This window comes from Bactrocera oleae, chromosome 3 (assembly GCF_042242935.1).
Source record: "Bactrocera oleae isolate idBacOlea1 chromosome 3, idBacOlea1, whole genome shotgun sequence".
NCBI classification, from domain to species: Eukaryota; Metazoa; Arthropoda; class Insecta; order Diptera; family Tephritidae; genus Bactrocera; species Bactrocera oleae.
This window is the reverse complement of record NC_091537.1, coordinates 14,933,665-14,950,934: the sequence shown is the minus strand read 5'-3', so window position 1 is coordinate 14,950,934 and position 17,270 is coordinate 14,933,665. Positions and strand designations below refer to the sequence as shown.

The following is a 17,270-nucleotide window of genomic DNA, read 5'->3' as shown; positions in this document are numbered from 1 at the left end:
AATTCCGGTTTAAAAAATTACAAAAAAAAAATTTAACCCAACATCGAGAAAAAAAGTTCCAAAATTTTTAAATTAATAAATTAGCAATGTTGCACAAGAGTCACACATTTATTAATTTTCGAAAGATTATTACAGAAATTAGCGATTTTGCCACCGAAGTTGCGATGAAATCCTTTTCGCCGACAAAGCTTGTAGAAAAATGCATTACAGAGGCCGCTAGGTTAGGTATTTGGGGAAGTACAATTTTTTTGTTTTTGATTAGCGTAAAATTTTTACTTTTTATTAAGCTTGCATCATGGTGTATTGATTTGTAACTGCATATTTTTTTATACTCTCGCAACCTGTTGCTACAGAGTATAATAGTTTTGTTCACCTAACGGTTGTTTGTATCACCTAAAACTAATCGAGTTAGATATAGGGTTATATATATATAAATGATCAGGATGAAGAGACGAGTTGAAATCCGGGTGACTGTCTGTCCGTCCGTCCGTCCGTCTGTCCGTCCGTGCAAGCTCTAACTTGAGTAAAAATTGAGATATCTTTATGAAACTTGGTAGACATGTTTCTTGGTACCGTGAGACGGTTGGTATTGCAGATGGGCGTAATCGGACCACTGCCACGCCCACAAAACGCCATTAATCAAAAACAAATAACTTGCCATAACTAAGCTCCGCAATAAGATACAAGACTGTTATTTGGTACACAGGATCACATTAGGGAGGGGCATTTGCAGTTAAAAGTTTGTTATTAAAGTGGGCGTGGTCCCGCCCCTAATAGGTTTAATGTGCATATCTCCTAAACCGCTAATGCTATAATAACAAAACTCACTAGAAGAAAATGTTTTTAGCACTTCTATTGACGGTGTGAAAATAGTTGAAATCGGGTGGCAACTCCGCCCACTCCCTATATAACGGTACTGTTAAAAACTACTAAAAGCGCGATAAATCAAGCACTAAACACGCCAGAGACATTAAATTTTATCTATGGGATGGTATGAGATGACTTTATAGGAACCGCGTTCAAAATTAGTCAGTGGGCGTGGTACAGCCCACTTTTAGGTGAAAACCTATATCTTGAGATCTGCTCAACCGATTTCAACCAAATTCGGTGCATACCGTTCTTTTCATGTTTCTATGTCATAGTGCGAAAATGGGCGAAATCGGACTACAACCACGCTTACTTTCTATGTAACACCATTTTCAATTCCATCTGATTCTTTCACTTTCCACTATGCAAATCGGGTAAAAATGATTGTATCGGGGTAAAACTTTGCGTGATTAATGCAATTAAAGTATGCCACCTTGCGGCCAAAAATTGTCTAAATCGAACCAAAACTGTTCAAACCCCTAAGTACTAAATATGTGGACCCCAGTGCCTATAGTTGACCTTCTACCGAAAATATCAGTCAATCCACAAAGAAATCTCAAACGAGTATACCATTTGACTTTGAGAGAGTATAAAATGTTCGGTTACATCCGAACTTAGCCCTTCCTTACTTGTTTCTTAAGAATTTGAGACAAGTTTCTTGCAGCAGAAAAGAAAAATCAGCTTGGTCGATATAAAGGCATTTGAGAATATGTAAGATAATGCAACTCAAAAGAGGATAAAAAGTCATAAAAAGCAACCAAGAATTTCTTCAATAAAATCTTTTCATATTGTTTAATTAAGCATGATTTTTCCCAAGAGTTTGTTATTTAGCAAACTTTTATTTAGTTATAGGATAGCAAAACGCATTCAAGATACAGTTTCTAAACTCAATTATAATTTTTTTTTTCAAATTTTTAAACCGTTAACAATATGCGCAAATAATTTAGTAGTGTAATATTAAGTACACAACCTCAGAAGCGAAATATGCCAGGAAAGTTTAAGTTAATATTTTTTGTACTAACAAAAACAGGATGCTAACTAAGCTTCTATAAAACTTAAGCCAAGATTGTCGAAGCATAAATTCGATCTATAGCTGATATGAGGTCAAAGCCAACTTCATATCCAACCAAATTCATCGGCCATCAATTTCACAAAGCTGCAACCGGAGTTAAAAAAAATACTATGTATGTATATACATATATATCAATACATTAAACCAGGCCGAAAGCTCTTAAAAAGAGTTGATATGTGCAGAGAGTAAATAAAGCAAAGGTTTTTGAGATTCAAAATCCTAAAATTTGTTTTGTTATAGAGCCTTCAGTTCGACTAAAAATTTTTCGCTATCATGAGAGCATGCACCCTTTAACATATGTATAATATGTAACCACAATCGAATACGTGATTGAACCAACAACAGTCTCAAAGACTCGAAAAATGTTCAAATTTGTAAAAAAAAAACACACAAATAATTTTTGGTGATTACACGATGCCACGCATGTAATTGAAGGTAATTATAAATGTGATTGTGAACAGAAGAGTCATGGTTCCAAGCTATGCACAGAAGCATGTATGTATGTATGTATTTATAGTGTATATGTACCTACTTATCCGCTACAAAATGCGTTGTTGTATGCGTGTGAAAAACAAATGCATAATCGTGTCATTTTCTTCCACCTTTGCGCTTCTACACTTCTCACTGATAATTAAACTATGGAAACAACTAATTTTACTGCATGCATACACATAATGCGAGTAACTAATTTTCAGCCTAAATTTCTGAGACAACGTCAGCTAGTCATCCGGTTGAGAATTTTTGTGTTAAAATGCATGTCATCTAAGGCGTGCATTCGCTCGCTTATATATATGTGTGTGTGTTGTTTTTTGTTTTAACTGCCATCTACGATACATTGTTTGTGCATTGTTTTACCGTTGTTTCTCATGTGCACTTGTATATGTGTGTATGTAAATAGTTCTTGTCATTCTAGTCAAATTTTTAACAAACAAGAGCATTGCTGGCTTCACACTTCGTTGCACATGAGTTGAAGAGTATTAAGCAGTTAAGCGCGTCGTTTTTGTTGTAGTTGTGTTACAACTTTGAGATTTGGTTAATGATATCTACATACATATGTGCAAGTATATGCAATTTACAAGTCATTTTTGTTTGTAGTTGTGGTGGTTTAAGTGAGATAGTAGGTAGTGCAGTTGATGGCATTGCAAGTGTACATGATGTTTGTGTGATTGTGTGTGAAGATATACCTTATTCTTGACTTGGTGACGACTAATAACTGTGCAAATGAAGAAATATGTTAAAATATTAAATATACAAGCATATCTATAATTTGGGGTTGTTGCATTTCTGACCGCATTCAAGAAGAGTTGGTTGACCTCTTATTAACAAAATTTACATAATTTTGTTGTTGTCTAAAAGTCACAAAAGGAAAGGAATTTGTATGACAATAATATTGAGTTAATCTCTTTGAAGTATTATTAATAATCGAAAAGAAGAAAACTTCGCAGACCCAATAAGGTGTAATGTTCAGCGTGACGAATTGAGTCAACTTAGCGATGTCCGTCTATCTTTTTGTATATCGGTCTATATATACCCGAACTAATCCATCAGTTTTTGAGGCATTGATCTGAAATTTTGGGCACATTCTTATCCCTTCAAGAAGCTGTTCTTGTGTTGGAACCGCAAATATCTGATAACTATATCACCGATCATACTGAAGCCCTTGTATGAAAAACTTTGTAATTTGACAAGATATGTACACGGAATTCAGCATACATTATTACCCAAGTTATCGCTACAATCTCCGAATGAATTGTTCAGATCGGACAACTATAGCACATAGCTGCCTTCCTTATATGAAAAACTTTTTAATTTGACAAGATATGTTCACAAAATTTAGATCAGATTATTGTCTAAGGCAGCTCTATAATCACCAAATAAATTGAAATTCGAATCGGCCCACTATGGCATATAGCGGCCATATAAACGAAACGATTAAAATCAAGATAAAGATTTTTTGTATCCTTTTATGCTATAGAAAATGCTATTGGCAGGGTATTATAGCTTCAAAAAAGCAAGAAGTTAACGTTTTTTTCTTTTTTTTTTTTTTTTTTTATTTCCGCCTCACGATGGCAGCTAATCTTGTAATTATATTTTTTTATAAAATTTTGCAACTGTCAAAAATTGCTGTAACTACACACATTTGTATTTCTATGCATTATACATTTATCAATTTTAAAACGCCTAAAAGTGTGCAACATTTATATAAAAAACACATATAGTAGCATTTCAAACTTTTTAAGATGTTTAATTAAACACTTGAAAATATTGCATGCTATGTACCATTAAAATTATTTTTTCAATAATCGAAAATTCCACACAAGCCAACTAAATACTTAATGAAGCCATAAAGATTTACGCGCAGGCCAATCAGTTTGTGTTAGAGTTTGTGTGTGCATACTACTACTACTCTTCTGGAAAACTTTTAACAAACAAGACCAGCAACTACTTTTTGTATTTTCACTTTCAATATATAATATATAAATGAGTTGACAGCTTTTCGCAACAACAACAAATTGTTGGCATAACAAATGCATGTATAAATCTCCAGCGAAGCGGCCAGATAACTGTTTAGAACTAAATTTTGCTCAAAATAAGTTTAACAACAACAACAACAGCAACAAGAAAACACAAGTACAAATTCGTTCTTAAAAGTTCACTTCCAACTCAAAAGTTTGCGTTCACTTTCGTTTATCTACAACAAATTTAATGCAGCAGCAGCAGCAAAAGCCGCCGTAAAAGTTTTTATAGCGAAAAAGTTTGTGAATTTAACATCATGCCACAGCACTTTTACAACGACGCTACCTGCAGCTTCACCACTCTTACACTCATGCACACGCATACACATACATACACATACATACATACAAACACACATCGTGCATACGCCATGAAGTATGAGGGCCCACGAGCATCCGGCCGGATATACAGCAGCACTGCGTTAGCTAGGCAAAAACAAAAACAAAAAGAAGCAACCAATAGAACACCACAACCCCTCGGCAGCGCTTTCAACTAGATGTCGCTACGTTTGCGCCACTTGTGCATTGTGGCTGAAAATTCTGTATCTCTGAATTGCAGTGGAAGTCATGAAAAGTTTTACGCTGGAAAATGTATCTACCAGCAACTTAGTAGTGTAAATATGTGCTTGTATAGGTGTGTGTGCGTGTTGCTGCTACCGCAACTCCCTAGACGCTGCATGCACGCGCTCGTCTTTTGTGGCGCTTAGTTGTGGTGACCACCCACTACCCCACTTGCTCACTCTCACTCTCTCTCTCTCTCTTTCTTTCTTTCTCTCTCCCTTTTACGCACTACCCATTCCGCTAGATGTCTCCCCAATCTCCTGACAGCCTGTCACTGTCACAGCAAAATTTGCGCTGCTGTCAATTTGCTGTTTCGCTGGCCGCCGCCGCCGCCGCGTGCAACGTGTAGTGAAAGTTAAACAGCAGCTGCAAGTGAAAATAGAAATAAAATGTGTGCGGCAAAATGTTTCTAAGAAATGTGTGCGCTGTCAAGCAGTTGAAAAGTGTTTCGTTGAAGTTTTTCCTCTCATTTACGAGTCCTACCCGCTGCCACACCCTCTGACGTGCCTCTAACCTGCCACTGATGCGAACGGGAGCGCCGAAACATACTTTTCATATATACATATGTATGTACATATAAATAGATATTTACATACATCTGTATATATGTATATTATTTTCTTAGAAATCTCGTTTGCAGCCGTAAGTGAAAGTTATTTCCTTTTCAACGCTCTCGTTGGGCGGTGACACACTTGCGTTGCAATGTTTTGCGGTTTTTAAGAAACCTTCTGCGCTTACATTCTTTTCGGTTCAGTTCGCCAGTCAATTTCTTCCCCCCAAACCGTTTTCAAGTTGTTGCATAGCAACTGTCACACATACATATCTCTATAATATATATATATTTTTGCGATTTGCTAACCTAGCTTTTCACAATTTTCAGTGTGGGAACACACACACACACACACACACACACACTGGTATATATATTTCTACACTCCTACATATCTACTAAGTGGCACAATTGTCGTGACAATGCATTCCCCGATGTGTTGTGCGCATAAAAATGCTCAAAAATGTGTGATAAGCGAAAAAAGCGAATGTCAGGAGAGGTGAATAAGAAATTGTCACAATTTCCTTGCTAATGCTGCTGGGCTAAGTGTCGCGTTGAAAGCGAAAATGAGCAGTTTTCAGTTTAAATTTATGATGTTTTACAATTTTTTGACGCGCATGTACACATATACATTCAACATACAAAAAAGTTTTTCATTTATGTTAGGAGAAATTATAAATATTTTTTTTACTTTTTTGCTAACTTTTAGGAGCAAAAGCGAGAAAATACAAAACTTTAGAGGCATAAATAAAACCTTCATTAAAATATGGTTAAGTATTATTCCCTAAAAATTTTTGGTTTAATTTTTTTTAATGAAATTTTTTTAACTCAAATTATGTTAATTAAATTTTTATTTTTATTTGTAATAAATTAATTTTTTTTTTATTATTATTAATAAAATTTTAATTTTTATTTGTAATAACTGATTTTTTTTTTATTATTAATAAAAATTTTATTTTTATTTGTAATAAATTAATTTTTTTTTATTATTATTAATAAAATTTTTATTTTTATTTGTAATAAATTAATTTTTTTTTATTTTATTAATAAAATTTTTTTTATTATACTTTTAATTCAACATTTAAGAAAATTTCATACAAAAATTTTAATAAGAATTTAGAAAACTTGATAAAAATACGCCTAATGCCACGCTTGTTTTTTTAATTTTGACTATTTTGTGCAAAAAACATTGCCTACATTTAGGATGGTGTTGCATAACCGTTTTAAATTAGAAGTTTATTCGGTCGAAGTAGCAGATATAAGATATATATTAAATTTTTAGCCAACAAACATTGCCTACATTTGGGGCGCTACTTCTAAAAATATACATAAATGCATTTGATGAATAATAAATTAGTATTTTTGCCAAACAAACAATATGATATTGCCTAATTTTAGGCGAAAAATCAATTAAAGAAGCTAACATATTTCAAATAATTAAGCAAATTTTGTGTAGATGATAAATGTAGAGTGGAAATAATACAAACAGACATATACAAATATTTTCTATAAGGAACACAAAAACAACATACGACACAATTCTGCTCTTAGTTAAATTACTTTTACAGTACTGTGAGCGCAAAAAATTATTTTGGCTTACTAATTTATGATTTTATATTAAATTTAGAGCCGACTTACCTATCGATAATTAACTAAACGAATTTTTCTGTGTTTTAACGCAAACGTCGCACTGAAAAAAATAAAATAAAATAAAAATCATTGTAATTGCTTATAAACAAAAATATAACTATATTTAGAAAGAAATATTGTGAATATTAAATAAAACATGAAAAATCGTTAACTGTGGTTGCTACAAAGCTAGAATATGTTTCACGAATAAAAAAGTTTCCATACACATACTTGATTTTGATCGTTTGGTTTGTATGGCAGCTATATGCTATAGTAGTCCGATTTGAAAAATTTATTGGTAGATTGTACCATTGGCTTGGACAATATTCTATGCTAAATTTCGTGCGGATATCTTGTTAAATAAAAAAGTATTCCATACAAAAGCTTAATTTTGATCGTTCGTTTTGTATGACAGCTATATGCTATAGTGAGCCGATATCGACGGTTTTGTCAAATAAGCAGCTTATTGGGGAGATAAAAACGTGTCTTTAATTAGGTTATGTGTATGCTTTGTTTTAACAAAAATCCTGGTAGTTTCACGTTACAGCGCCGTATCAAAATTGTACGGGATAAAAAGAGTACATATGTATGTATGAATAAGGCCAAATTCATAAGGAATTCATATTTACAAAAGCAGAAAAATAAAGAGTAATGCAAACAATGATTGTAATGATATGTCATCAAAAGCTTTCTGCGCACATTTCTGTGATTCAGTTGTGTTTACTATTCTTTCATATCCTTTATATGGAAAATATGCTGAAAGCACCCTGTTGCAACTGGGATCTCCACGGCGCAGTTGTTGATTTACTGCTAGACAATAAAAAAGAAAAGACAATACAGGAAATACACCAAGAAGAAATATAACTGATCTATATTACTATATACTTACATACATATGTATATGTATAGTTGCATATATAAGTATTAAATATGTGCATATGTATGTATACATAAAATAAAATGTTAACAATAAGACAGCGTCGCAAAACTGAGGTTATACTTTTAAATTGGGGTGAGAAAATAGCAGAGCTGATCCTTTTCGGAAAGTGTATTTGCAAAGCAACAAAAATGTATACTAGTACATAGATGAAATTACATAACAACATTAAAGATTACTCGTATGATATACACGCGAAAAACTCGTGCGTACTTAGACACATTTAAATATATATTTATTCATATAATATAACTATATGAGGAAGTACATATAATTGCATATGTGTGGCTGTGCATATGCCTGCGCAACCTACTTTATAAGTCAAGATATGCTATAATGAACCAATCTGAACAGTTTTTTCAGAGAATGTATGTTTGCTTTAGCTCATAAACTGTGCCAAATTTCGTGAACATATCTTGTAAAATAAAATAGTTTTGCCTACAAGGACTCGGTTTTCATCGGCCAACTTGTATGACAGCTATATGCAATGGTGGTGCGATATCGGTCGTACCGATAAATGAGCAGCTTTTGTGAGAGAAAAGAGCATGTGCAAAATTTCAGAGCGATATCTCAAAAACTAAGTAACTATACACAAAGAGGCAAATAGGCTGGTCATTTATAAATATTCATTATAGTGTATCCGACGTGTTACTAACTTCATAAGAAATTCAGGGTATAAATACACACTACAGTATTCTCCTAACTTAGACAATTTTAGACATAACCGGAGGATTTTAGTCCGGCTATTATGCATCACATCCATTGCACCCCCACTGTCCAATGAGGCAATGCTTCCAAACAGTTGTAATTCTATCCTTTGGCCGTTTGAAAATTTATTGCTGACAAATTGCACACAGCAAGCTAAGCAGCAATGTATCTTTTATACAACACAGACACAGACGCATGCGCGCTTTCAATGCAGCCTCCAAAAACATACTGGGGCGGGGGGCAACAAATACATCTGCATATACATACAAGTACATACATATGTACGTATTAGGCATTTCCGTGTGCAAAATTTATTAGCAATTAATCGAGCGCATTTGCTAGCAGCAACTATGCGTGGACGCAGCGGCAACATGTTGAAACTGAAAACCCAAATAAAAGCGAAATCTACGCTTCAGCTGCAAAGTCGTAGAGATATTCGATTTAATTCCTGGAAACGCCTCGAGTTGAGCGCATAAAAAAAGGAAGAGTGGAGAAACGCTGAGAAGCGCAGCGTGTGGATCTAAACAAAAAGCCGCCGCAACGAGCAAAACACAAGCAAAAGAAGACTGGAGGCAAAACAAAAATAAATATGCGCATGTGTGCAGATGTCAGAAAAAAAAACCTACGCATATATGGTAAATAAAAACAAGTAAAAAAGCTTTTGAAAAAGTGTGGCCGAACAGCAGTTGCATTCACAGCAGCAGCAGCAACACTGACGTTGGCATCGTAAACCAATAACAACAACGCGTTGACTTTAGGGCGAAAAAGTAACCGTTGTTGTTGTATTAGTGCTATTGCCTAATGCTTTTGGTTTAAATTAAATTGCTTGCGATGCGCTTTAACCTTGACAATTTTTTGCAGCATCTCGAGTTTGTTTTTTTGTTGTTTGCTTTTGATCCACTTCTTTTTGGGGCATGCACGCAACTTAGAGCAGCTTATGTTGCGATGCTCTATGCTCCATCGCGCCGCAATTCCAGGAAATTGCAGGTGACTCCATTCAAATGCTTTTTACTGTTGCTTTTATTGCCAACGCTGTTGCTTTTGTTGTTGTTATTATGCCATGTTGCATACCTGTGCAAGCGTGCGGTTCCGATGACGCTTGCGCTCTATTGCGGCTGAAATTGAAGTTGAATTCAAACTTTTCGGTTTGAGAGGCGTGCGCAGGGACGAGTGGCATGTTGCGGATGCGTTTCCGCGAATTTGTTCAATCATTAGAAAGCAAATTCTCAAATTCGTAATTCATAGCTTGATGTGTGCCAAGTGTAGTCATTCGAATGCGGTGTATCGAATTGGAAGTTGTTGCAGTTTTTATATTGAGTGTGCAAGTGATAGGAATAATGCGGAGAATTTCTACTTCAGTACAGGGTGATTTAGGGGAGATGAAATTTTTTTAAATAATTATTGCGCTAATAAATCGTTGTATAGGATACTCTATTGAAATTTTAAGAAACTTATCGAGGAATAACTGTTATAGTTATAATATAATTATAATAAAAATATATGTATGTATACAAAAACAAAAAAAAAATAGCTCAAATTACTCCAACGCCAAAAACAGCAATTTTAGATTTTTTCTACTTTTTTTTTATTTACATACTTACATATTCGCGTATACATCACGTAAGCAGCTAATGCTTAGCTATTTTCGATATTAAAAAAATTATGCAATAAACATTTGACACCCCAATATTAATTGTTAACTATATTATCAAATATGGAGCGCATTTTGTAGTTTCGACATTTTAAATATTATCTTATTAGTTTTGATCAGAAACTTCCCTCAAGAATTAGATGATGGTATCAAATTTAATACCGTTTTTTTTTTACTTATTTAAATTTTAACAATTTTTGAAAGGTATGGAGTGCAAAATTTATCGAACATTGTTATATAAAAAAATTTAATTATAATTTTTGGATCACACTATTTCTTTTCAACACTTCTTCAGCTTTAATTTTGTGTACTTCTTCAAAATAATTATAAGATAAGGGGGTATATCTACTTGAAAATGAGTAAAGACGCGTGTCGCATTGTTTTTTTTTTTTTTGAAAAGTAATTTTATTTAATAAATAAATAAAAATGCAGATTTGTACAGAATTTGATGCACTTTAATAATCGGCAATTCACTTTGAAAAATTTTGGTTTACCTTGTTTCTGTAGCTGATCTCCAGAAGCACATACAAACATTTTTCCTGACGGTGGGGAAGTTTTTTCTGTTTAAAATTATCTTAAATCCAAAAACAAAAAAAAATTATTATTACAATAGATGAATACAGGGAAAGGAAAGAAATCAAAGGATTAGTCAAAATTTTGATTTTTTTGACAAAAGCCAAATTTAAAAAAAAAACTTCGATTTTTATAAAAAAAATTTACACTTCAAAGTGGCTTAAAAAATTTAAATTATTAACCAAAAACTTATTGCTTCGGCCAATAGCCGACAAATGTATTGTAACTAAGTAGATAGATCGGTCCAGCCATTTCGAAGAAATTTTCATCAACGACTCTGAAAACAGCGTTTGTTTTGAGAGCCGATTATACCAAAATAAAGAATTCTTACAAATACGCTCATATCTCCGAAATCCGGCAAATAAGGAGCCACTTAAAATTTTCGTAGAATATTCGCGAATACATATACATATGTACATGTGTCACTTCGATATACATATAAGTAAAAAAAAATTAATATTTGTGATTCACAAGTGAATATAATAACCACTTAATTAAACATTGAGAGCTAAATCGTCTTGAAAGCTTAATATGGAGTTGCACTCGATTATATCAATAACAACGACCAAGCTAGTCCTAAGATTATATACTGGAGTATAGAAAATCTGAATTTAAATACAACTGCAAAATACTAAACATTTTGTTTTTAAATATTTAGTTGAACTATTTATTAAAATATTTATTAAATTTTAATAGCATATTTTTAAGAATTTTAAATTCAGAAAACTGAGATGGGTATCCCATTTGGCGATTTACTTGTTAAGTGTCTTATATGTATGTATTTGATATTTAGCAAGCGAGATCAAAATAGCTTAATAATAATATATAATAATGCGATAAATAAAAATAAACAAATATTTGCAAAATTACAAAATTAAAAACTTAAAAATTTTGTTCTATTTATTTGTAACTAGTTTGACCCAACAACCAGTTCAGCTTTTGTATTGATTAAGAAACCTATTTTTTTTATCAATTTTCATTTCTAATAATAAATTTTGCATCAAGCTAAATGTCAACACAAGCATTAAACGTAAATAAATTCAAAACCAAACAATGCGCAAATATAAATAATATTATTCAAACAGAAAAAGAGCCAACAGAACTGCTCTCATGCCATCACTGCAATGCGAAGCGCAGCTCAAAACTAAGCGAGAGTGCGCGCGAGTGAAGCATAAATTCATAAATAAATTCACTTTAATTGTTTGCCAACGCCATTGCGCGTATAAATCATATAGAATATTTCAAATTTGCCGCCATTTATTGTTGTTTAACGAGTTTAAGACAATTGCGTGGCGTTGAAATAAAATCTCGAATTTTATTATTTCAACACTTTGTCACACTAGCCAATACAAATAACTGTAATAGCTACAAGTGCATAAGTGTGTGTAAATAAATATTTTTGCATTTCCAGAATTTATTAAGTAAACATGCAAATTGCGCTTATAGACAATATAGACAGACATATGTATGTGTGTATGTGTGTATGTACCTATATGTACTCAATATGCATTAACACTTTAATTTTTCTCAGAATCCCAAGTTAACAGCGTTGACCTCAGATTGCATTCACTCAAAATAACATTAAGATATTGAATTTGTTATTGTTTTTGTATTCGTAATTATCAAATTCTGTATAAAATATATATAAATAACAAGCAAAAAACTATGCAGGGTCAGATCGAGCGAGAGAGCAGAGCATAATTTATATGCAGAAAATTTTTTAAACAACGGTATGGTGATTTATGTAAAGCTGCGAACAAAGTAAGGTTGTCTTGATAGTAAGGCTAATATACAACTAGAGTAGAATAGCTATTTATAGAATGGATACAGCGGTTAGGTAGAATACTAAGTATCGCCAAAAGGGCTTGATATGAGCTTAGTAATGTGGTAAATATTTTGATGAGAACTTTGGTGAAATTTTGACAAAATTTTTTTTTTTAACAAAACAATTTGTTTTTTATTTTTTTATTTATTTTTTTATTTATTTTAAAAAATTTTTTTATATATTTTTTTAATATCTTTTTTTTAATTTCTTTTTTTTTCCTTATTGATTTTCTTATTTTTTATTTTTTTATTTTTTATATTTTTTTTCACTTTTTTTTTAATTTTTATATATATTTTTTTTAACTTTTATTTTTATTTTTTATATTTATTTTTTTAACTTTTTATTTTTATTTTTGCTAATTTCAATAGGCTACATATAGCATAGTAAAATTTGAAATAAGTATTTTAAATATTTTTTGAGTTACAGGTTTTTAAAGTGTAGCCGCTCAATTCAGCTCTCCATGTTCTGTATATCGTACTCCATACAATGGCCTACCAATTGTTTGAACTGTTTCAGAATCAAATTGTGGTAAACCAAAAACTAACAAAATTTTGGATACAATTCCACTTTTTTTTAAACGTGGCCATTTGGTAAATTTTTGAGTTTTTTGACCGTAGGCTATTGTATAGACTATATCTTCTAGAGAGAATGTTTAGTTTTAGGTTTCACACAAAGAGAAATCCGTTGAAATTGAAATCTACATTTGAAAGAGCAAAATCGCTCATTAACTATGAGAGAGGTGAACAGTTTGCATAAGAGCAATGGAAATCTCAAGACGTTCCAAATTCAAGTTTATACAAATCTTTAAAATACACTTTTAAGGTTGCTAAAAGCTTCATTAAACCATTATAGAAAGAGTTTACTGGACATTAATTTCACAAAAAAGTTGGATTTAATAATTGATGAAATACAGAGCTTTGCAGTTGAATTGACAAAGATCACCCATTTAAGACTATACTTATATAAAAATAACTGTAAACTCCAGCTAATGCTTTTAGTCAGAGCATGATATAGTCTCTAGGTCTTGGCTCTACAATTACCATGACAATCGGTTTCATGTTAACCGAATTGACACGTATTTTTACCGACCAAGCACGCGAACACACAGTTTTTAGGACATCCAAAATACATATGCATATGTAGATAAAAATCTTCTTCGCTGTTTGTAAAGACCTAACTTCACAAAAATAAATTTCAAAATAAAACACTTTGGCCTCTGCGTATTAGTTTATGTTTTTTTTGAATTTTTTTTTTTGTTTTTGAATTTTTTTTTGTTTTGGAAAATGCACTTTTCTAATTGAATTACGCCTGCTTGGCAGCTACACTAAGCACACTAAGCAGTCTATGCGTTTCACACAATGCTCATATGAAATGAATTTTATGCTTTCAATTTGCATTAATGATTTTCTACGTTTCATTTTCATTGCAGCTTTTCGCCGTGCGCGTTTGGATAGAAGAATTCCCGACGAAAAATTGTCGCGTCATTAAGACCACGAGTACGTGTGTGTGTGCGAGCAGCAGCAGCAACAACGCACGCATAGAACAAAGGAAGCCAGTAAAGGAAGGAGCACAGCGACTCAACCTTTGCTATTGCGCAGGCGCACAGCACACGTGTCAAAGAATAAATTGCGTAGTACGTTCGCATTTGTAGTGCGCAAGCGGTTGAAGAGGAGCACAAGCAGCAGCAGCAGCGCATTTTGGTGTAGCGCGCACGCCAGCACTACAAGCCAGTTAAATGCGAAGAACGCCCAAAAGCAGAAAATCAACAAAATTGGAAAATTCCCTTTGGCATTATCAGAAATTCTTCAGAGAACTTAAACAACGACGCATAGACTTTATGCAGCAAAAAAATTATCGAAATTTTCATTTTGGCAACATTTATTCGGATTGCTTTGTGGCAGTAAAGAAACAACAACAACAACAACAACAAAGTGCACGTAACGTAGCAACACGAAGGCAAGCGCAAGCGCAAACGCAGACGCAAGAGTATAATTTGAAGCAAAAGCAAGGGCAAGTGCAAGTGGCAGTGACAGTTGGCGAAGTTAACTCCTCGTACGAGCAACAAACGAGCAGCTTACGCCATACGAGACATAGTTCTACGAGCGTAACAACAACGACGCGTACGTTAAACGACGAAAGCGCTAGAATAGCATTAACGAAAAGCATCGACTGCAGCAATTCAACGACGTTGAACAACAACTCAGTGGCGGCACTGACGCCGACGACGACGCCGTTTGCGAGAAAAACGGATACGGATACAGTTGCGGTGACGAACGCGAAATACAGGCGCAATAATACGCCGTTAAAGCCTATGCCGTTACTGACGCACCTATTGCGCATGTCATTGAGTTTAGCAAACGCCGCGCAGCTGTTAAGGCAGGTTTGAAAGAGACGCAGAAAATTCAGCAAAGCAAAGAAGAAAACACACATTTTTGGCAAGCAACAAACAAAAAAAAAAAAAACAAACACTGAGGAAAAGTGTTGAAAGCAATTATTTTTGGCAAGAAAAACAAAGAAAAAACAAAACTAAACAAACGGAGCAAAGCATCCTCAAAGTCAACAAAATAACAAGCTACGCATGCGCATGGCTTGAACCAGCTCAGCGGCACACTTAACATTTTGGAAATAGTGTCGAAATTTTAGTGGCAATTAATTGCCGCTTTGGCTGCTGGACATCAATTAGCTCCTCATTTTCGGGCTAAACACAAACATTTGGCTGTTTTTACAAATACACATATACATATAACTACGTGCTTAGCGTTAAATTACTTAGTTTTATTGTTTCGTTTCGATTACTTGCAACAACAACATTCGCGTTTAATTTTGAAGCGTTGTTAGTGCTGTAAAAAGATTCTTCATCAAATTAAGCGTTTACTTTTTAATTAATAATATTAATCACTACTACTTAAAATAATACAAAATGGATCCGCAACAACAATTTTGTTTAAAATGGAACAGTTACTCGTCCAATTTGGCCATAACATTCTCAAATCTATTCAAATCGGACGTATTGGCGGATGTGACGTTATCGTGTGATGGTGAGTGTGAAGAAAAGCTTTAAAATATATTTTATTATTTAGAAGATAAAGTATTTGAAATTAGTTTTAAAAAAAATTAAAATATATATTTCTTTAGCATAGAATATTTGAAAATGATTTTTAAAAAATTGCGCAAAAATTTTTCCTGGAAGAATTTCGGCTCCGATATATATTTGAGAGAGACTTCTCACATTTTTGGTGACAAACTTTTAGGTTTTTCCAGTAAACTATAGCTATTTTTGTTGAACCGAACTTTCGGGCGAGACGAAGCGAAAAAATATTTGGTATAAATAAAAGAGAGTGGCATAATCATATGAAGATATGAAAGCAAATGGTTATACCATTTAAACATTGATAAACCATAATTATTTTCGTTTCGCCGAAATTTGGAGCGAGGCGAATCGAACAAATAACTAGTATAAAGCAAAGAGAGTGGTATAATCATATAGAGATATAAAAAAGCTAGTTGATATAGCATTTTAAGAGTAACAAACAACTAGTATAAATCAAAACGATTGACATAATTCAATACATAAATATTTTGACAAGTAAGCAGAGCTCAAACATAGCGAGCTGAGAAATAGCGTATCGAAGACTCAGTTTAAAAAAGTTTAAATTCTCTTAACGCCCAAATTTTTTCCAAAAATTATACCTTAAGCCATTTTATACCCAAATACTTACTTATTAAAAAACTCAAATAAAAGGTGTACATACGTTTGTATATACATAAGTACATACATATGTATGCCATTTCATTCATCACCATTGTGAGTCACTTTTCGTGGAGTTTCTAATTCATTCATTTAAAAGCGAAATCAGAATAGAAAACGTGCGAAGCAAGCAAACAAAACAAAACACCGCCAAACACGCCAAAAAAATTCGCGCAGAAGTGAGCAAACAAAACAATCAAACAAGTGTACATAATTATATAGGTATATACATACATACATATGTATAAAAAATTCCCATTTTAAAATTTCAAAACAATCGGCACACACAAATCATGCTATCCTACTATCTTTTCGTTGTTTTTCAAGCGAGCATTGAAAGCAGTAACAAAACTAATAAATAAGCTTCAAAGTACCACATTCCTTTACTTATTCGGAAGAATAGTGACGACACACATACATACATATATACATACATGCATACACATTCAATAAATAAAAAAAAGAGTGATAGTTTTTGATTTGTTTGAGAATTAAAAACTGGCGCTTAACTCCAAGTATTCAAGTTACCTTTTTTCGAGGTATGCTGGGATGTTCTTTTGTGTAGTTATACGAGTATATGGTATATATATACATATAGCTAGATATTTGAAATACAGTGTTCTGTAAGAAGTT

The 17,270-nt window shown here is 33.0% G+C and overlaps 1 protein-coding gene across 1 annotated transcript in view; it reads left to right on the top strand.

Moving 5' to 3' along the window:
- The window catches only part of chinmo (Chronologically inappropriate morphogenesis), a 106,749-nt gene that overhangs the window by 72,594 nt on the left and 16,885 nt on the right, over positions 1–17,270 (top strand). The window contains 1 exon segment of the mRNA XM_070107545.1: positions 14,319–15,927. Within this exon segment, the coding sequence (XP_069963646.1) occupies positions 15,810–15,927 (118 nt within the window). The 5' untranslated portion in view covers positions 14,319–15,809.